This window comes from Chionomys nivalis, chromosome 9, assembly GCF_950005125.1.
Source record: "Chionomys nivalis chromosome 9, mChiNiv1.1, whole genome shotgun sequence".
NCBI classification, from domain to species: domain Eukaryota; kingdom Metazoa; phylum Chordata; class Mammalia; order Rodentia; family Cricetidae; genus Chionomys; species Chionomys nivalis.
The window spans coordinates 52,241,916-52,262,191 of record NC_080094.1 but is presented as its reverse complement, the minus strand read 5'-3'; the positions used below and the strand labels follow the sequence as shown (position 1 = coordinate 52,262,191).

Here is a 20,276-nt window from a genome sequence, read left to right as displayed (position 1 = left end):
ATGGTTTCTGGAACAGGAACATGATACGGCTCTGTGTGGGTGGTCCAGCAGCCTGGTATGGTATGTCTAGCTTGTGGTTTGAGGAATCCAAGTGTGGACCTAGTCCCTGGCTGGGAAGGGATCTGGTGGGTTCCATTCCACCAATGGAACCATTGGTGACAAGACAGATATTTTAGACACTATCCAGAGCTCCCTGTGGGATGTAAAGTCGTTCCTTTTATGGAGCCTCCACAGTTAGAAAGCTGTGCAGCAGGAACGTCAGAAGGGAGGACTAACGGGCACTCGTCCTAAGGAAAGGAGGTGAGAAGGGAGCGAGTCCTATCTCCTTCCACCCTCACTTCCTGGAATACCCTCCCCCACTCTCATGCCAGTCAGCCTGCTCAGTGCCTGGATTGTTGCCCGGCTTCGGATGAGGAATTTCAAGAGGCTCCAGAGACAGGACCGCCAGAGCATCATGTCTGAGAAGCTTGTAGGGGGTGTAGAAGGTAGGCCTGGAGGTAGCTGGGGCGGTGATGGGAAGGATATGGCTTAGGGCTCTGGTCCCTACCCCCATCTCAGGAGCCTGTGGAAAAGGATTCTCGTTTATAGGGCTGTCGGGAAAGCATGGGCAGGTGGAGGAGAGGCACGGTAGGCATTGGACCTGCAGTTTTCCAAGTTGCAAAGCTCCTCCCGATGATCCTAAAGAAATGGAATGCGGCAGAGTAGTGGAAGAGTCATGAGATCCTGCCTTCATTTCAAAGGGTTATGAATCACAAGTCCCGGATGGTTTTGCGGCATCTTACTCTGGAATCGCAGGCAATGGGAGTAATTAATGACAGTCTGAAGTCAAGCAAGGATTGGAATCTTGATTCCACCACTGCAGACTGGCTGTTGGACCTTAGGCAGATTTTAGTTTAAATCTCTAAACCTGTTTCTTCTGTAAAATGGGGATCCTAACGGTGCCTGTATCTTAGGCTGTGAAGACATGCAATAACTAATGCAAAGCATTATGGGGAACATCCAGCAAACACTCAGGAATCAGCGGTCCTTCTTCTCCTCATGGATTAGAGGAACAGCAGAACTGTTGAGAAGAGAATGACCTTTGGGGCTTAGGAAGGGGCTGAGTTGTTGCTGAGACCCTGTACTGGCCTTCTCTTTCTCTCCTGATGCGTTCTACATCCTAGCTGACCCAGCCCCATCTCTTGCTTTCCAGCCTCAGAGTGGCAGGGCCGCAAGGAGCCCTGCAGACCGGTGCTCGTCCACTTGCAGCCTGGACAGATCCGAGTAGTAGATGGCAGGCTCACCGTGCTCCGTACCATCCAGCTGCGGCCCCCGCAGCAGGTCAACCTCATTCTGTCCAGCAACCGCGGGCGCCGCGCCCTGCTGCTCAAGATCCCCAAGGAGTATGACCTGGTATGGCCCTGCTGGCCCCCATCACAGTTGAGGTAGTTATGTGGAAGGGAAGGAACGCTGAGCCAAGAGCTAGGGTTTCTGGCCGCTAGTCCCCAGATATAGTGCCTGATAGAGAGATGAACTTGAACGTGTCTGTCTTGTTCTAGACCATGCTGGCTGATAGTTTCCTCGTACTCTGGCAGCCACTGGCAGCTTCCTTCTCTATGAAGGATGTTCTTATGTGTCCTAGGTAGTTAGGAGTTCCTGGAAGAAGCTGCGTCCTCTTCCCTATTCCCTCATTTCAGTTTAGGGGATTTCCAAGCATTTGGAGGGGTGTTAAACAGGAGGCCGATTGTGGGTCCACTCCACCCTCTGCTCCCCTCCCCACCTCCGGCTTTTCTCCAGTATGGAGTAAACACTCACCTGCTCATGTCCTCTTCTGTAAATGGAAAGACAGTATCTCTTCTGCACGGCCACACCAAATGACCCTTGGTGTGACCCAAGCGAAACACATTTCTTTGAGAGGTTCTGACATGTTTGCTTCTGCTCCTGCTGCCTTTGCAGGTGCTGCTGCTGAACACGGAGGAAGAGCGGCAGGCGCTGGTAGAAAACATCAGGGGGGCCCTGAAGGAGAGTGAGCTGAGCTTCCAGGAGTGGGAGCAGCGGGAGCAGGAGCTGATGAGGGTGGCAGTGACCAGGGAACAGCGGAGTCACCTCCTGGAGACTTTTTTCAGGCATCTTTTCTCCCAGGTGTGTACGTGGGATCAGATCTGGTGTGTGTGTGTGCTTGAGGCCATAGGGGTGATCATTCAAAACTCAAGGTTTGAATTCTTAACTAAGTGTCATGATTTAGGTCAAGTCACCAGACTTTTATGTTACTAGAGTCCCAGGTCAGAGACCAGATCTGGAGGAGTGGACATAGGGTCATGTCCCAACTAATTAGGTTCATTCAGCTGCTTGCCTCACAAACCAAAGTCAAAGAGTCTGTCAACATAGTCATGTTGGGAAGACAGAGCTGGAATATTGCAACGCTGTCTTTGGGGGTATTGACCTGCACTTCTAGATTATAGACAGAAAGGGCAGAAGAGGGAGCCCGGGGGTATGCATGGACAGTCAGCCCTAGTCACACCATGGTCTGAGGCATGCATGGACAGTCAGCCCTAGTCACACCATGGTCTGAGGCAGCATGGACAGTCAGCCCTAGTCACACCATGGTCTGAGGCATGCATGGACAGTCAGCCCTAGTCGCACCATGGTCTGAGGCATGCATGGACAGTCAGCCCTAGTCACACCATGGTCTGAGGCATGCATGGACAGTTAACCCTAGTCACACCGTAGTCTGAGGCATGCATGGCCACTCAGCCCTAGTCACACCATGGTCTAAGGCATGCATGGCCACTCAGCCCTAGTCACACCATGGTCTGACGCATGCATGGCCACTCAGCCCTAGTCACACTGTGGTCTGAGGCATGCATGGCCAGTCATCCCTAGCCACACCGTGGTTTGAGGCATGCATAGCCAGTCGGCCTTAGTCACACTGTGGTCTGGCAGATTAGTATTTCAGTTTCAGTTCTACATATTGACTCCAGAGAATGTGTCAGTGAGAGGAACATTCTAGTTCCCACAAGATGATGTTGTTTTGCTTCGTGGGCAGCCTCAGCTCCCATCATGGAGTACCTGCTTCTGTTTAGGGAGCATCTCATCATGGGATGATCTGCCTGCAGGCTCTGCGTCCTGAAGGGAAGGTGACTGCAGGTTTATGGCAGTTACTACAGCGTTCAGCTCCTTTTCGGGGGTCTGGAACAGGGTGTAAAATCTGGTAGCAAAGCTTTGTTACCCTCATCTTATGTCTTCAGCCTTGAAAAGAGATGAGATAGACTGGGTAAATTTAGGGTTGATCACCCCGATACCCTCAGGAGGTTTTATGGTGTGGGTTTGTGTGTACGTGTGTGTGTGGTTTTTCGAAACAGGATTTCTCTGTAGCTTTGGAATCTGTCCTGAAACTAGCTCTTGTGGAATAGGCTGACTTCAAACTCACAGAGATCCGCCTGCCTCTGCCTCCCGAGTGCTGGATTAAAGGTGTGTGCCACCACAGCCTGGCACTATTTTTGCTTTTTTTAAAAAAAGGCTTATTTTAATTATGTCCATGGGGGAACAAAAGAGTGTGACTGCTCACAGGGTAGAGGCACCACATCCCCCAGGAACTCGAATGGCAGGTAAATGGTTGTGAACCTCCTGAGAAGTCTAATGTTGGTGCTGGGAACTGAACTCGGGTTCCCTTAGAAAGCAGTATGTGCTCTTAACTCCCGAGCCTTCTCTCCAACCCAAACAGTAAACGGAAGCCCAAAGGAGATACACAAAATAAAGGCACAGACACCAAGATTTATTCTGCTTTGACGAGTCTGTAGGACTACGTAAAGAGCTGCTGGCGCTCTTCTGAAAAAGTGCTCTCTGAGTTCTTTTCACACTTCCTGCAGAGATGTCCCTGCCCATCTCAGTCCTGTCTCCTGGGAGACAGTGTACAGGAATGAAGCAGAGCAAGCCAGCTCTGTGCTCCCCTTCCAGAGCCAGAGTTCTTCTGTTCTTTGGGGAGTGCACCGTGGATCTACCATATGGACTTCTGAGAACTACTGGGAAGATGTAGGGAAATTAGATAGAAGGGAAAAGTCCCAAGACTGAGGCCCACATCTGGTACAAACTTAAAGATAACCTGGATAGAACGCTGGAGTGGAAATAGGAGGTTTAATGTAGAAAGCGTAGTGGTACACACTTGTAATCAGGAGGATTGGGAGTTCAAATCCAGCCTGGACTACTGTCTCAGAACCAATGATGTCTGTGGATATAGTTTACTGATCAAGTGCTTTCTGGGATGTGTGAAACCCTGGGTTCTGTCTTAAGCATGGGGCTCAGGTAGGCATAAATACATCATGCACCCCAAGAAAGTTAATCGTTCTGTTGGGCCAGTGATGATGTTCTCCCAAAAGATTGGTAAGGGATGAGGACTGTAAAGGTGATCCAGGGAACACGTGATCTAATGTGTTAGTGAATAAAAGCTGTCAATCTGGCGTAAGATCATGGCGGAGGTTAAGATTGGCAAGGACACAAAGAAAAGGTTTGGCCCAGGAGAAGGGAGTGGGTAGGTAGGACCGAGCAGAGGAGCCCTGTAGAAGGGAAGGATAAGCTGCCTAGCCAGGAGAGAGTCACACGGGCGAATATCATTTAATGGGCACGTGTACATGGACTCTGGGCCAGGATTAATTCTCCAACTGTTGAGTGTGCATAAGAACCAGGGAACCCCAAGCTGCTGGGTTGTGGCTCCTGCTAGGGCACCAGTGGGAACCAGGCACCTGCACTGGGTCCAGATGTCATCAGGATGAAGGGAAGACCTTGTTCTGGAAGCTTCGCGGACTGTTAGGTCTCCCCCCAGCTGCCCTGTACTCTCAAGCCAGGCCCGACACAGACACTTCTGTTGATCATCACTGTAACCTATGAGATAAATAGGGCAGGTGAGGAAATGAAGCCCAGACAACTGAAGGGAGCTGCTCCAGGGCACACAGCACCCAGACGGCGGGGTTGGAACATGAACCCAGGTCTCTTACCTCCAGCCCCAGGCTCTTTCCACTAAAGCACCTTGTTTGAAGCCGTAGTGTTTGCCTCATGAAAACACAGCCAGGCTTGAACTGAGTAGCTGTTGACAGGCAAGAAAAACAGGTATTATGGCCTTGGCCTACCTGCTTCCCTCACTGTATGTTCTCTTGCTGGGGCAGTCCCTGGGTAAGATGGAGATGACCCAAAATAAGAATTCTCCTCTGCCAACCCCTTTAGATGGAAGACAGACATAAAGGATAAAGACGGTCTCAGGAACCCCAAAGGGAGGAGGACTTCGGCTTGGCTTGGGAAGATCTGGGGGAGGATACTGTTGGCAAGCAAGGCCTGTCTTCGATTGTGTCTACATTCTCTCTGACTCTTCTAACCCCTGTGTCTCTGATCGCAGAGGTTAGATAACAACATTGTGCTGAGCTCACAGCGTTTCTGGAACCTATCGGTTGTAACTCCAAATGCCCAGGTTGGGTCAAATGTGCATACTTGGTTCAGTAAGCTAAGTCAAAGGGCCAGGCTTCTGTAGCATAGCTGTAACTCACAGATCTGGACTGCTTATGGGGAGGGGGGTGTGCTGGACAGATGCCTCAGAAAGTGGTCCCACCAACCTGCAAGTGAAGACGCCCCTCAACTCCTGTGTCTGCCTAAATGCAGGTGTTGGACATCAATCAGGCGGATGCAGGGACTCTGCCTCTGGACTCCTCAGTGAAAGTGCGTGAGGCCCTGACCTGTGAGCTAAGCAGGGCTGAGTTTGCAGAGTCTCTGGGCCTCAAGCCCCAGGACATGTTTGTGGAGTCCATGTTTTCTCTGGCTGATAAGGATGGCAATGGTTACCTCTCCTTCCGGGAGTTCCTGGACATCCTGGTAGTCTTCATGAAAGGTGAGAAAGGAGAAAATAATCTTCAGACAGGGGCAGGACAGTGGCGCTGCAGTGTGGCTGAACTATAGGAAACAGAGAGCCCAGAGTCCACGGCAGATGCCTGGGAGTCTAGTAAGGGGTTCTGGAGGTTGGGTTGGGCTCTCCTCACAGAACCCTTCTTCTTTCAGGCTCCCCAGAGGAGAAGTCTCGCCTTATGTTCCGAATGTATGACTTTGATGGGAATGGCCTCATTTCCAAGGACGAGTTCATTAGGATGCTAAGGTTGGTCCTCTCGAACAGCAAGGAGAGTTAAGTCAGGACAGGGACTTCCAGGAAGAGGAGGGGCCATCACAGGAATAGTTATAAAGGAGAAGCAGGGGGCCTCCTCCTTATCTTTGTAACCAGAGCCTTCCAGAACTACTAGGGAACTTGGGATTCGGTCCCTGATTTAGCCTCCCTCTCCCCGAAGACCTGGTGGGATGGTCAGCGAGCCTTTGTGCGCCCGCCCCCAACCCTAGGTCCTTCATCGAGATCTCTAACAACTGCCTGTCCAAGGCCCAGCTGACTGAGGTGGTGGAGTCCATGTTCCGGGAGTCGGGCTTCCAGGACAAGGAGGAGCTGACCTGGGAGGATTTCCATTTCATGCTGCGGGACCACGACAGCGATCTCCGATTCACACAGCTCTGTGTCAAAGGTGGGGCTGCCTGGCTGGCAGGCTGGCTGACGTATGTGTCAGGAGGCATAAGGCCTACATACTTTTAAGAGCCCACAGAAATACTTTATATGAGAACCAGAAGGAAAAAAAAATCAGTATAATAATGAATGCATAATATAGCCAGCCTGGATGATGCTCATGTGATTATCAAATAACATTGCTAATTTATTTTTATTTGTACGGAGAAAAGGGCCCAGGAAGATAGAAGTGCCTTGGGCCCATGAATGTAGCCTGGCTGCTGCAGTGGGGTGAGAGGTAGGTGGGAGACGTTTTTTTTGTTTGAGGCAGAGTCTTGCTCTGTGCGTGACTGGGTGGCGTGGAACTTGCTATGCGCACCAGACTGGCTTTGAACTTCTGGTAATCCTCCTGCCTCTATCTCCCAAGTGCTGGGAAAACAGATGTTTGCTACTACACTCAATTTTCGGTAAGAGATGTTGACTGGAGCCCTGCTTCTGCTGGATCCTTGCCAAAGCCACCCCACCCCTGCACCTCTAAGCTTAGTGCCCAGAGCAAGGAGGAAACAGTGTCTCTTTGTTACAGCTCTACTCAGGTCAGGGTACGTTCTCAGTGACTAGGTTTTATGGGTGGGGTGTATTTGGGGTTTTATCCCCTAACTCCCGCCCTATCTCCTGGCTAAGTGCATAGCAAATGTTTGCTGAGTACATCAAGGTCCAAGGACACTATCTGCTCCCTACCTCCTGCCCTACCTGCGTCTGACTCAAGTGGGTGGGGGTCAGGGTCACAGTGAGGGATGGGACAGATTGCAAGCCAGGGGTCTGTGCGTGGCCTCTCTGAGCTGTCACAACGTCTTCGTACCTTGAAATTCTCCTTGGAACATGTTGAGACCAAACCCAGTCCTTCCCGGGATTCTGAGAACAGTGGGGGCTAGCAGCGTTGCTGAGAGATGGAGCGAGTTGGGCAAGATGCGGATCAACTTCTGCACAAGGCCTCCTCTGGCCTGAGGGCAAGGGGAGCTGGTGAAAAGGAAAGCTGAGTCTGTAGCTTTCTTCTTTTCCTAGGAAGCCAAGCAATGGGTACTTGGGCCTGAGGGCAGAGGTGAGCCTGGCTACACAGTCCTGGGGATACCGGGCCTGGTGTGACCGGGCAGGGGACTGAGTGAACAGTGTGTGACATCTTGTTTCCCTTTCGGTCATCGCTGTGTGCTGCTCTTTCCTTCTGAGATTATTTGAAAAGGTTTGACACGACAGAAAAGGACACACGGGCTTTACAAACAACTCTTCTCTTTCACCAAGACGAGTTCTTTCTGGATTACTACCTTGCCACTTTTGCTGTTTGCCGAATGACTGGAGAGTCCAGATATCGGCACTTGGTGCTAGACACTTGAATTTGGGGCTGGAGAGATGGCTCTGTGGTGAAGAACACCTGCTGCTCTTGTAGAGGACCACGTTCAGTTCCCAGCACCCAAATGGCCGCTCACAACCACTTGGAACCAAATTGCAGGGGATTGGGTGTCCTCTTCAGGCCCCCTTGGGCATCAGGCATACATGTGATGCACAGCGATCTACGGATACAAACACTCATAAGTTTAAAATAACTCTTTAAACACTTGGGTTTCATGTGGATAAGTTCACTATGAGCCAAGACATCTTCGGGGTTGGTTTAGAACTTAGAAGCACCCTGGAGGCCCCAGGTCTCCTGTAAGAACTTGGATTTGCCAGGCAGTGCATGCCGTTAATCCCAGTACTCAAGAGGCAGAGGCAGGCGAATCTCTGTGAGTCCTAGGCCAGCCTGGACTACAAAGAGAGCTCCAGGACAGCCAGGGCTGTTACACAGAGAAACCCTGTCTCAACCTCCACACCCTCCAAAAAGGACTCAGATTTGCAGCTCAGCCTTGCTTTGTTCTCAGTGTGCAGCTCTGATGGGAACAATGAGATAAAGTTTCCAGTACTGTATTATGACCATTTTCCAACCCAGAAAGACCTTTGAGTGACTTCCCTTATAGCTACACTGATCAATAGATAGGTGAGTCCGGTTCTCACTGGACTGGGCCAAGAACTGAGGCTGGGGTCCCCAGAGGCAGGTTCTCCTCTGGATGGAGACTTTCTATAGGTTTGAATTTAGGAAAGAGGGGGACCCTGTGCTTGAGCTAGGCTCAGCTGAACTCTGAGCTGTCCCCTCACCAAGCTCTTCATCACAGGAGTGGAAGTGCCTGAAGTCATCAAGAACCTCTGCCGTCGAGCCTCCTACATCAGCCAGGAGAAGATCTGGTGAGCTGCTGTCTGGGTATATGGGGTAGCTGTCATTTTGTCCCTAGGATGGCTGAGGTTGGGCACTGCCCCCATCCCATGTAGCACCTTCATGCAAACAGAAAAAGGGCACACTTCCTCCCAGCAGGTATATTCTGCATCGGGATGAGGAGAGAGCCTGCTGAGTTAGGCAGAGCTCACTCATTGCCGGGGCCAAGTGTCCTCAGAGAGGACACAGTTACATGTGACGACCTCCACTGAAACTCACTCCCTGTCCATCTTGCTGGGGGACTCCTGCTGTCTTGCGTGGAGGGTTTTGATCTTTCCTCGACAAAGTTGGTTTGGAGGTAGAGCAGGGCAGCAGGAGGTCGGTTGGCAGACACCTTCTGCTTTTCCTTCCTAGTCCTTCGCCCAGAATAAATGCCCACTGTGCCCGCAACAACATCAAGACTGAGGCATCACCACAGAGACTACAGTGCCCCATGGACACAGACCCTCCTCAAGAGATCCGACGGAGATTTGGCAAGAAGTATGGCTGCTTTTCCCCTAAAGTCCATGCCCCTTCAACCACCCATTACATGGTGTTGAGTACTCTGCTCTATAGGCAGATAAGTACTCCCTGTGCCAGAACGCTTTGAATCGGTGCGCCTGTCACTACAGTTCCCTACTGATGAATGTTAGAGTGGTAGGAAGGGCAAGGAACTTCAGGACTCAGGGACGTTTTCTCACCTCTGTCTGGGAAGTCAGGGGGGCCTTCGCAGAGAACCTGCCCTAGTTAGATTTTTGTTGCTGAGATAAAACCATGACCAAAAGCAACTTGGGGAGAAAGGGGCTTATTTGGCTTACAGGTTACAATCTATCATAGAGAGAGGCCACGGCAGGAAGTCAAGGCAGGAGCTTGCAGCAAAAACCAGAGGAACCCTGGCTTCTGGCTTGCTTCTTCTAGCTGTTCAGCTACCGTTCTTATATAGCCTAGGCTCACTGCTCAGGGATGGCACCGCCTACAGTGGACTGGGCCTTCCTACATCAGTTAACAACAACAAAAAATGCCCCAAACATGCCAATCTGATGAAGGTAATTCTTCAGTGGAGGTTACTTCTTCCCAGGGATGTCAAGTTAACCACTAAAGCTAACTGTGACAGGCCCCTCGAGCCTTCCATAGGCTAACTGTGGGTGCCTGGTAGGAGCAACAGACAGGGAGGGGAAGGGGCTGCCTGTGTGAATGGACCCTGGTGTAGAGGCAGTGTATGCCCCAGAGATGAAATACTCACTTGGAGATCTGCCCTCACTTAGACTTAGTAGGTGTAGCCTACTAAGGGTCTGAACCTGTCCTTCCAGGATGCTCTTCAGAGACACCCCTTGGGGTAGCAGGTTTCCACTGGTATTGAGTCTCACAGGCCAAAGGTTAAGGCTTCTTGTCTCCCAGGGTAACTTCATTCCAGCCATTGCTGTTCACGGAGGCACACCGAGAGAAGTTTCAACACAGCCGCCGCCACCAGACGCTGCAGCAGTTCAAGCGCTTCGTTGAGAACTATCGGCGCCACATAGGCTGTGTGGCGGTGTTCTACGCCATCACTGGGGCGCTCTTTCTGGAGAGGGCCTACTGTGAGTGACATCATATACCGCAGGCCAGGGGTGGGTGGTCATGGTGATGCGCTGCGGCAAGTGACGATAGCGTCGCCTCCAACTGCACTCTTGTCCCTTCACAGACTATGCTTTTGCGGCACACCACAGCGGCATCACCGATACCACCCGTGTGGGCATCATCCTGTCCCGGGGCACGGCGGCCAGCATCTCCTTCATGTTTTCCTACATCCTCCTCACCATGTGTCGCAACCTCATCACCTTCTTGCGGGAGACCTTCCTCAACCGCTACATTCCCTTCGATGCCGCTGTGGACTTCCATCGCCTCATCGCCTCCACAGCCATCATCCTCACAGGCAGGGGCTGCTGCTCTGGGATTCTCTTGGTGCCTGCTGCCCTTGCTAGCTTCCCCTCCTCTGGTGCTTCTCCCCGTCCCCACTGACACTTAACTTTAATGTGGCTCTTGGGTGGCCATTTCCATAAGGATGGAGTTAGCTGAGCTGTGGGATGAAGTTAAGGTCAGGAGCCCGCCCTTCCCTGAGTGCCTTTTCCTGTACTTTCAAGCCCTCAACTTTAACTGACGCTTTCCTAGTTCTTACGCTTTAAAACAGATCCGTGAAGGAAACCAAAGGAATGAGCTTCTAATGGCATAATTTCAGACTCGTGTGGTTGTGTTCGTGGGTGGAATGGGGGAGGACCAGGAGGTTGACTACCAGTCAGCAGCCCAGACCACGAGGGTGCTGTTTCATTCCTCCATGTCTGTTGGGCGCTTGGATGTATTGAGCATCCTCGCTTGGCTGTCCCTGGGCTCATCACCCTGTCTGGTCTTCCCTAGTGTTACACAGTGCTGGCCACGCGGTGAATGTGTACCTGTTTTCTGTCAGCCCGCTCAGTGTCCTCTCCTGCCTCTTCCCTGGCCTCTTCCATGATGATGGGTAAGTGTGTGTGAGGAATGAATTTCCTGAAGGTAGAGGATAAATCTTCTTGGCCCAGAGAACAGGGTCACCTTCTGGGATGGACGGACAATGACCAACCTGAAGCAGGGTAGTTGTGTTGCTCCTCTAGGAACTCTCGAAGAGGGCCTAGAGAACTCATCTCGCGACTCCCTGCTGTGCCTTCCACACAGGTCAGAGTTCCCTCAGAAGTATTACTGGTGGTTCTTCCAGACTGTGCCAGGTGAGAACTCTTCCCCTCTCTGAATGTCTAGGCTTGACTCCAAATTCCAGGCTATGGGTTCCGTCTGTCACTGAATAGCCAAACTCACTCAATTCTTATGATGAGCCAGGTTCTGCCTTCTGGCCCAGAGGACACTTCTGGGCAGTAAGAAACTTTGGTGGCTGCATCACAGCTCCCCTCAACCTTGGGCTAGCTCCCCCCTAGGAGGGGCTTGCTGGACCTTATTCTGGACTGGTTTTCAGAGGGTTGGGAGTAGGCCCTCTTTATAATACTTATAATTACCATGACTGTTGCTTGGCGGAATGCTGTGCCCCAGCTCCATGGGAGAAGGACCAGGCTTTTTTGTCAGTTCAGGCAGAAGCCCCCGCCCACGCCATAAGAAGCCTTGACAAAGGTTGGGGAATATTCCTAGCTTACTGCAATCACCCAACTCAGAGCTAATAGCTGTGAATCTATTAAGATTGATCCTAAGCCTATTTATAATTTCAGTCTGTTCCCTCCTTGGGGTAATGTGTTTTTCATTTTCACTCCTGTGAAATACAGCAGGTTTTTAAAAATCCTACTACTTTGAACTTCAGAGGGTGCTTTCTGACTTCCGCACCCTGGGATTTGGTGGATAAGGCTGTATTTATGCTCTTCTTTCTGCTCACGACTTTTACAGGCTGTGGTTCAATCCCTCCTTAACCTTTGCGTTCCCACACATCAGGCCTCTAATCTTCCTAATTACCGTCTTTCTCCTCCTTGATCACCGAGGTATTCTGTGTTTCCACACCCCATCCTGGCTTCAGCATGACCCTCTCTGTACCCCTGGCATGGCATCCTCCAGGAAAGCTGGGGCTTTCTACCAATTCTGGGTAGATGAGGGACTCTGTCAATTTGCTGTTTGGTATGGTCCCAGGCACAAATTGGTCCAGAGTTCATGTCATAATAACCAAGAATAGTGATGCAGTTTTGACTCCATGGTGATGGGGCCTGATATTTCCAGTGTCTCATCTAGAGATTTCTGTGAATTCATTCATTCATTCATTCATTCATTCATTCATTCAGCACACGTTTGAGAAGCCCGCAATATGCCAGGCCCTGCAATGGCCAGGCAGATCAGTGATAAGACAGCCTAGCATTGTTCTTTAGTCCAGCCCTTTTCTCTTCCCAGGCCTCACAGGAGTCCTGCTGCTCCTGGCCCTGGCCATAATGTACGTCTTCGCCTCCCACCACTTCCGCCGACGCAGCTTCCGGGGCTTCTGGCTGACCCACCACCTCTACATTTTTCTCTATGTCCTGGTGAGAGTTCTTGGCTGTGAGCCAGGCCAGCAGGGTGCAGACAAGACGTTCCTAGGGAGGCATTGAGGGCTCGACGTTGATTTTCCATCCCCTTAGTTATTTCATGTATTCATTTCTCCATATCCCTCCATAAAGATGGAAATTATAGTGTGGGGCTCTCCAGGAGGCCGAACCCATTACGCGCCTCTCGGAAGATCCCTCCCTGCCGTGGGTTTTTTTGGTGGCAGCCCTGCCAGGTTCACCCACATTCCTCACAGACTCCCCCGCACCATTTCTCTCCAGTCTTTCTCTGCCTTTGCGTGGCTGGTTTTTTGGTTCCTGGGTGGACTGCTAGCACCTTAAGGAAGAATTATTCTTCTAGAGAAACTTCAGAGGGTTCTACTTTTGTTCTGATCTCATCTGAGAACACATTAGCCATATCACCCAACCAAACACTGATGAAGTTAATAGGGTTGCTCGAAGCACCAGCCAGACTGCTGATAAGATGGACTTTGAGACTCCACCGTGTTAGGTTTTGGTGAGGCAAGTGGTCCAAGAGGACACTGAGATGTCTCACTGGAGAAAAGGAGTTTATTAGGAGTTGTTGACATCATGGACAGACAACAGAGATGTAATAGCATGGTCTAGGCTCCAAGGAGAGTTCAGGACACAGCATCAGAGACAGACAGAATGGCTGGGTCTCTGAAGACTGTCAGGGCCTAGGTGGCAGAGGAAGGAATCTCTTATGCCTTTTGAGGATGGGGGAGGTTCACAGGAAGAGCCTGCAGCCAGGAGGAAGGGAGTGGAGAACAGGATATGGCACCCTTTGATGTAGACTCATATGAGATGCCATGACACTGGCTGTGACTCAGGACTCAGACAACACCTGTTAGTACCTGAGAGCAGGCCCAAGCAAAGGCTTGATTCTGACATTACCATTCTTACACGCCTATCCTATTTCCTTCTCGAGCTGGGATCCATGGTTTCTTTCCTCCCCTCTCTTCTCCTGTTCCTGTCACCCTCCACTGTGTTGTCAACAGCGGATTGACCTGAATTCCTGAGCTGACTCTGACCTGGGTCTCTGTGCTTGCCCCCTTGCCTCAGGTACACAGTATGCCCCAAAGGGCACCCTAAGGTGACTGAGAGATTAAACCAAGTCCCGAGGCCCTTACTTTTCCCACCAGTTGATTGATGGCTTAGTTGGTGGCATTCAGAGAGCCCAAAGCCCCCATGACTAGCATTTTTATCTCCTAGCAGAACAGTACACAGGGGTCTCTTTTGTTCTTTGGTGAAGAATGTACCATTGTCTGGTTGTGGCTGAATCCTGGTATCCCACTTCCCTCCTCCCAGATCCTCACTGTTAGCTGGGAAGATTATTTCTGTGGCTTAGCACTTCCTGATTTTGAAATAACTATCTGCCTTGGCTTAGGATAGTTTCTAAAACTGCTGATGTTTGCTTCCAAATAATCTCTCCCTCCTTTGAGAGCTCTGGTTAACTACTTCCTCCTTTCCTCTCTCCCTCCCTACCCAATGACGGGTGGAGTCCTAGCCTGATGCCTACTGCTTTTGCTAGGAATATGTTCCTGGTGATAACATGAGTAGGGAGACCCAGTAGAGTGGTTAGCTTGATTCCGTAAGTTCAAGACTGCTTTCTGATTCATTGCTGGATTGTAGACATTGCTCACTTGCTGGGGAGCCCCAGCCTGGCAGATTGAGAGCCTTTCTCCTGGTTAGGGAGTTCAGGGCCAAAGAAACTTCCTCCCACTTATCCCTGGGGATGGAGGGAGCAGACTCTGAGAAAGAATGTTCATGCTGACAACAGCCTAGACTGAACTTCTCCACCACTTGTGGGGAAAGGTTAAAAAATGTGGAACCCTTGACGGGAGAAGGAATTTTTGAACAGGAGACCTGAATTCACCGAAATAGATAGCAACCAAGGGCCTCTTTTTCCTAGCTCTGTGGGAAGTCCAACAGAGGTGGGGATTCCTGCCCTTGGGAAGTTAGGATTTGCTGCAGAGTCCAGTGCCACATTCACACCAAACAGAAGGGATTGCTGAGCAGAGTGTCCCAACAGTAAGCCACAGGAAGTCACGGAGGAGAGTTTCACTTACGCTGACCTGGCTAGGGGTGACTTTGAGGGGAAAATGGGACTTCAGCCACAGCTTTAGAAGAGAGAAACTAAACATCGGCAAGGCTGAGTAGGCGCTGAAGAGCAATCCAGGTGGCAGGACCTAGGTAGAAGGGCACGCACACAGATGCAAGGGCGAGAGGAGTGACTGGATATGCAGGGGGCAGAGGAGACAGGCCTGGGTAGTGGCAGGACATGCTGGTGACATGTGGAGGTGGCTGATGCGGCAGAATGGTTATGGCTTATCAGAGAGGCCATGCTACATGGCGGAGCACAGGGAGAAAAGAGCAGTGGGTGGGGAAAGCAGGCTTGGACCACACCCACGATTGGGGTGGCAGATGGAATGGGGCCAGCGCAGGAGCTGGAAAATGAGTGGCCGGGGAGGCTGAGGCAGAATCAGCAGAACACTGTTGCTGAGGTAACAGTGAACCAAGGAGGTGGCGAGGGAGGGAGTCTCTAGAATCACAGGCTGCAGAGAGGGAGCTGGCATGGCTTACAGAAGACCTTGTAGTTGGGCCTGGTAGCAGGTGCCTGTCGTCCCAGCTCCTTGGGAGACTGAAGTAGGAGGATTACAAGTTCAGAGCCTACCTGGTCCACAGAGTGAATTTAAGCCTGATCAAATCCCTAAGACTACCTCAAAGTAAAAAGTAAGAAAAAGCTGGCTGTAGGTCTGTTGTAAAAACACTTATCCAGCACTGTGAGTCTCTAGGTTTAATCCCAGAGAATAAAGAAAAGAAAGCGAGGGGAAGAGAGTCCTGGGGCAGGGTTATAAGCTGCCAAGGTATCTCATGGAAAAGACTAGTTAGATGTTCCTAGCCACCAACAGGTAGAATAAACAGGGCAACCCCTTCCCCGACCATTACCGAGTGCCAAATGTGCACCCAGCAGGCATCACCCAGATCCAAGACAATACTAGCACAGTCTCCACCTCCTCAGACCACTCAGAAAATAATACACATGTGGATGAACAAAGGCTGACCATGGATGAGGGAAGATAGGAAAAGATATGCTCTGATGTGATGGACATAGGCAGTGGAGGTGTCATTTCTGCTGAGACATGGAAAGGGGGATGGAGTAGCCATGAGGAGATCTAGGGACAAGAAAGCCCAGGCTTGCCCTACCCCTGTAAGTACAAAGACTCTAAACCCAAAAGGACCAGGGAGAAAGAACCAGCTAGTAGGAGTCTAGAGGCCAGAGTGCTGCAAGGCCGGAGGGTTCAATGGGAAGCTCACTAAAGCTTTTTAGACAGAGAACATGATAAGGAAAGAGCCACGTTGGCCAGGTGTGTTGATGCAGACTTGTAAATTCTGTACTCAGAAGGCTGAGGCAGGGCTACATCTGAGATACTGCGATATATTCTCTCTCTCTCTCTCTCTCTCTCTCTCTCTCTCTCTCTCTCTCTCTCTCTTCTCTCTCTCTCTCTCTCTCACACACACACACACACAGAGAGAGAGAGAGAGAGAGAGAGAGAGAGAGAGAGAGAGAGAGAGAGAGAGAGAGAGGATATCTTACAGAATCCAGGTAGGGGTCACCTTGGCTATGTACGGAATGGTAGTATTCCTTTGGTGTGCTTTGGAGGATGGAGGTGGGAGTGATTCTCTCAGAACCTAGAAGGAATGGATTCATGGGAGGTAGGGAATGCTGGTTCCACAGTCTGTGTGTGTACCACTTGGACTGAGCCTTATTCTTCATCCCGTGCAGCTCATCATCCACGGCAGCTTTGCTCTGATCCAGGTGCCCCGGTTCCACATCTTCTTCCTGGCTCCGGCAATTATCTATGTGGGGGACAAGCTGGTGAGCCTGAGCCGGAAGAAGGTGGAGATCAGCGTGGTGAAGGCCGAGCTGCTGCCTTCAGGTACAAGCCTGGAGACTGTGAGGGAACCCACTTGGCTATTAAGGGAACTGATAGGACACAGGCAGTACCTGGGTTGCTCCAGTCTACTGTCCTGGCCCAGAGGAAGGGAAGGGAAGTGGGGTCCTTGGGAGAAGTAATCTGATGAGAATGTTTTTTGCTTGAGGCATGGCCCCTCTTAAGACAGAGAGTAGAGGAGCCCAGGCCAAGCTTCCCCTTGCCCTGTTCACCCCCAGCTCCTCTGCAAGGCAAGATTCTAGTGGGGGAGTGTCTACCTTGTCATCAGATCTGAGGCTATTGTTAGAGGAACTTTCTGGAGACCATACTGTTGCTGGGTTCAGGGCAACAGTCTCTTGCACCTTCCCTTCCCAGGAGTGACCCATCTGCGGTTCCAGAGGCCCCAGGGCTTTGAGTATAAGTCAGGGCAGTGGGTGAGGATTGCATGCCTGGCTCTGGGGACCACTGAGTACCATCCGTTCACACTGACCTCGGCACCCCACGAGGACACACTCAGCCTGCACATCCGGGCAGCTGGACCCTGGACCACCCGCCTCAGGGAGATCTACTCACCTCCGACCGCTGACACCTGTGCCAGATACCCAAAGGTGCCCAGATTATCTACACACTTCTATAGCCCCCTCCCCCCGCATCACCAGGCTCCCTGCTGTACTGCCTCCTCCCAGAAAGCAGCACAGACCCAACCCCACCCTGTATTCTTCCTCATGTCTTGTAACTCCATTTCCCTGCCCACCATGTCCATTTCGGGCTTCAGAACGATGGCTAAGCTGAATTTTAAAACCACTGCCCTTCCCACAGCTGTACCTCGATGGGCCATTTGGAGAGGGCCACCAGGAGTGGCATAAATTTGAGGTGTCGGTGCTAGTGGGAGCTGGAATTGGGGTCACCCCCTTTGCCTCCATCCTCAAAGACCTGGTTTTCAAGTCATCAGTCAGCTGCCAAGTGTTCTGTAAGAAGGTGAGTGCCAGCCCACGGTTCCCCCAGCACTGCCCCTATCTCCTGCCTCTGTTCGTGTCTCTACCTTCTGGGGAGGACAAGTTGGTCTGAGATGCGGAGAAGGATGATGTGTTGGAAAGATGCCAGGTTGTCCTGACAGGCGGAATTGGGATACTGATGTCTGTAGGACTCCACCCAGTTTCTAAGAGCTCCTTCATTCAGCCATGGGGTGCTCTGCACAGGAACTGCTTGTAGGAGGCCCTCCAGGAAGGGCTGAAGGGAGGCAAAACAAAACAAGCAACCAACGAAACCGCATTCCCTCATCCAGAAGAGGCCAGCCCTCAGAGTGCTGGCTGGGAGAGGGAAAGGCACCTCTGGGGTGGGGCACAAGTAAAACTGGCTCAGGTCTCAGGGTTGAGAGGAGGTGCCGAGGTAGGACTTGCTGGTGGGTTGGCCCTAGTCACACAGCCAAGCCTTCAGGCCCCCTCCACACAGGCCCTTTTTCTGTAGTTCAGACCCAATCAATGGCAGGCCTCTGCTTGTCTCTCTGGGCCTGGCAGGTGAATCAGGCGCGCTGGAATGCAACAGGCAGAGGCCCAGCCTACAGGCTGTCAGCACTCAGAGGGTGACAGCTCCTTCCTTACCTGTTCCTTCACCTGCAGCACCTGGCTTTTCCTCTTGGTAGAGGCCTGTTATCACATTTCAGGCAGCTGGGGATCCCCTAGGTGGCTGCTCCATAGAATGCCCTTCAGCTCAAAGTTCTGCCTCTAGGCAGCTGCTCAGCCGTGAGCACCCTCCTGCTCTAGCATCTCCCACTGAAGGAAGTGCTGGGCTTGGCCTGAGGAAGTTGCTTCTGACCCCAAATTCCTCAGCTCAGTTGTGGAAGGCTCTTTAGTCTGGCACTAGGTTGCCTCACTTCTACCTCTCTTTGTCCAAGGGTAACTACCTCTGGCCTCAGAATCTGGTCCTACTTCCCATACATCCTATTTCCCAGGTGGTCTGGGAACAGTCACAAGCTGGCTTAGGTCAGAATTCCGTGTGGGGATCCCTGACATGTAGGGAAGCCAAGCTGAGCTGGCCCTGAGCCCCAGTGTGTGTCCTCAGGTCTACTTCATTTGGGTGACAAGGACTCAGCGGCAGTTTGAGTGGCTGGCTGACATCATCCGGGAGGTGGAGGAGAACGACCACCAGGACCTGGTGTCTGTGCACATCTATATCACCCAGCTGGCTGAGAAGTTTGACCTCAGGACCACCATGCTGGTAGGCCAGGCCAACCAGGCAGGGCAGGTGGGACACTATCAGGGCCAAGAGCTGCTCCTGGCCATGCCTGGCTATGATCCTCTGTGCCCACTTCCTCCCCCCAGTACATCTGTGAGCGGCACTTCCAGAAGGTGCTGAACCGGAGTCTGTTCACGGGCCTGCGCTCGGTCACCCACTTTGGCCGCCCTCCCTTTGAGCCTTTCTTCAACTCTCTGCAGGAAGTTCATCCCCAGGTAAGTCTCCTCCACATTCCAGTTCTCGTCCCCTTTTATCATCTGGGTATGAGCAAAGCTCTCCAACCTGCTCTATCAGGGAAAGACTTGGTCACTGCCGAGAATCTATCCCTTAGCAGATTGGTAGGTTACAGACTAGAAAAGCATAGGTGTGTGTGTGTGGGGGGTCACCCTAAGGTGGTAAGAAAGGAGGAAGCCCTAAATTTATCCACCAAATGGAAGAGCTCAACAATAGAAACATCCCTTACTCAGGACTCCCCTGGCCCTGGATGGAGCTAATTTCACGAGGAACAGTGAGTAGGCTGGTCACAGATCTCATCAGCAACAAGCTGCCCCGGAATTTGAACACTGGTTAGTTAAGTGGCCTTTTTTACAGTGACCTAGCACTTACAAAGTTGAGCTAGACTTATAGTGAGCTAGCCCTCACCATGCATGGTACAAAATAAACCTTCAGTGGGAACACTGGATGGCTTTTTAATAGTACCAAAGCCTGCACCTTAAACATAAACCTTGCTGACCAATACTGTCCCAGCTCTGCCAGTAAATATGTCCACCTTTGGTTCTTCCTCCTGCAATAGGTCCGAAAGATTGGAGTATTCAGCTGTGGTCCCCCTGGCATGACCAAGAATGTAGAGAAGGCCTGTCAGCTCATCAACAAGCAGGACCGAACTCATTTCTCTCACCATTATGAGAACTTCTAGGCCTCCTGCCCAGCAACTCTGCCCACTACTGCCCAGCAGAGCAGGGGCTTTGGCCTGCGCCTTAACCCAGTACTCATTTCTTCTGGTTGCCTCAGGCTTGGCTTTCTTCCCGCCTGCCAGTTTGGTCCAGGTAGCCATGCTCAGACATCATGTGTGGGCGCAGATATCTCTAGGGCCAGAAAGTGTCTGAGCTTGGAGAAGCGCGCCGTTTAAGAACTAAAGGTTCAGAGGGAGGGGAGCATCCTGGCTGGGACAAAATGAGGATTCTTCCAAGGAAAAATGAAAGTTCGGTAGACAAGCTTCATGTTTATGTAGGTAACTGTGATCCTGAGGATGAAGTGGTGGTACAGATGCTGGCATCTTTGACCTTTTCACT

At 51.5% G+C, this 20,276-nt stretch overlaps 1 protein-coding gene across 1 annotated transcript in view; it reads left to right on the top strand.

Moving 5' to 3' along the window:
• The window catches only part of Duox1 (dual oxidase 1), a 31,516-nt gene extending 11,611 nt beyond the window's left edge, over positions 1 to 19,905 (top strand). Inside the window, exons 15-33 of the mRNA XM_057780441.1 lie at positions 372 to 485; positions 1,193 to 1,392; positions 1,936 to 2,121; positions 5,626 to 5,851; positions 6,019 to 6,112; positions 6,349 to 6,524; positions 8,704 to 8,773; positions 9,156 to 9,281; positions 10,179 to 10,357; positions 10,462 to 10,692; positions 11,172 to 11,271; positions 11,463 to 11,512; positions 12,666 to 12,793; positions 16,602 to 16,755; positions 17,125 to 17,357; positions 17,569 to 17,727; positions 18,811 to 18,966; positions 19,071 to 19,199; positions 19,778 to 19,905. Of these exons, the coding sequence (XP_057636424.1) occupies positions 372 to 485; positions 1,193 to 1,392; positions 1,936 to 2,121; positions 5,626 to 5,851; positions 6,019 to 6,112; positions 6,349 to 6,524; positions 8,704 to 8,773; positions 9,156 to 9,281; positions 10,179 to 10,357; positions 10,462 to 10,692; positions 11,172 to 11,271; positions 11,463 to 11,512; positions 12,666 to 12,793; positions 16,602 to 16,755; positions 17,125 to 17,357; positions 17,569 to 17,727; positions 18,811 to 18,966; positions 19,071 to 19,199; positions 19,778 to 19,900 (2,834 nt within the window). The 3' untranslated portion in view covers positions 19,901 to 19,905. The remainder of the gene's footprint in view (positions 1 to 371; positions 486 to 1,192; positions 1,393 to 1,935; positions 2,122 to 5,625; positions 5,852 to 6,018; positions 6,113 to 6,348; positions 6,525 to 8,703; positions 8,774 to 9,155; positions 9,282 to 10,178; positions 10,358 to 10,461; positions 10,693 to 11,171; positions 11,272 to 11,462; positions 11,513 to 12,665; positions 12,794 to 16,601; positions 16,756 to 17,124; positions 17,358 to 17,568; positions 17,728 to 18,810; positions 18,967 to 19,070; positions 19,200 to 19,777) is intronic.
• The last annotated feature ends 371 nt before the right edge of the window (positions 19,906 to 20,276 follow it).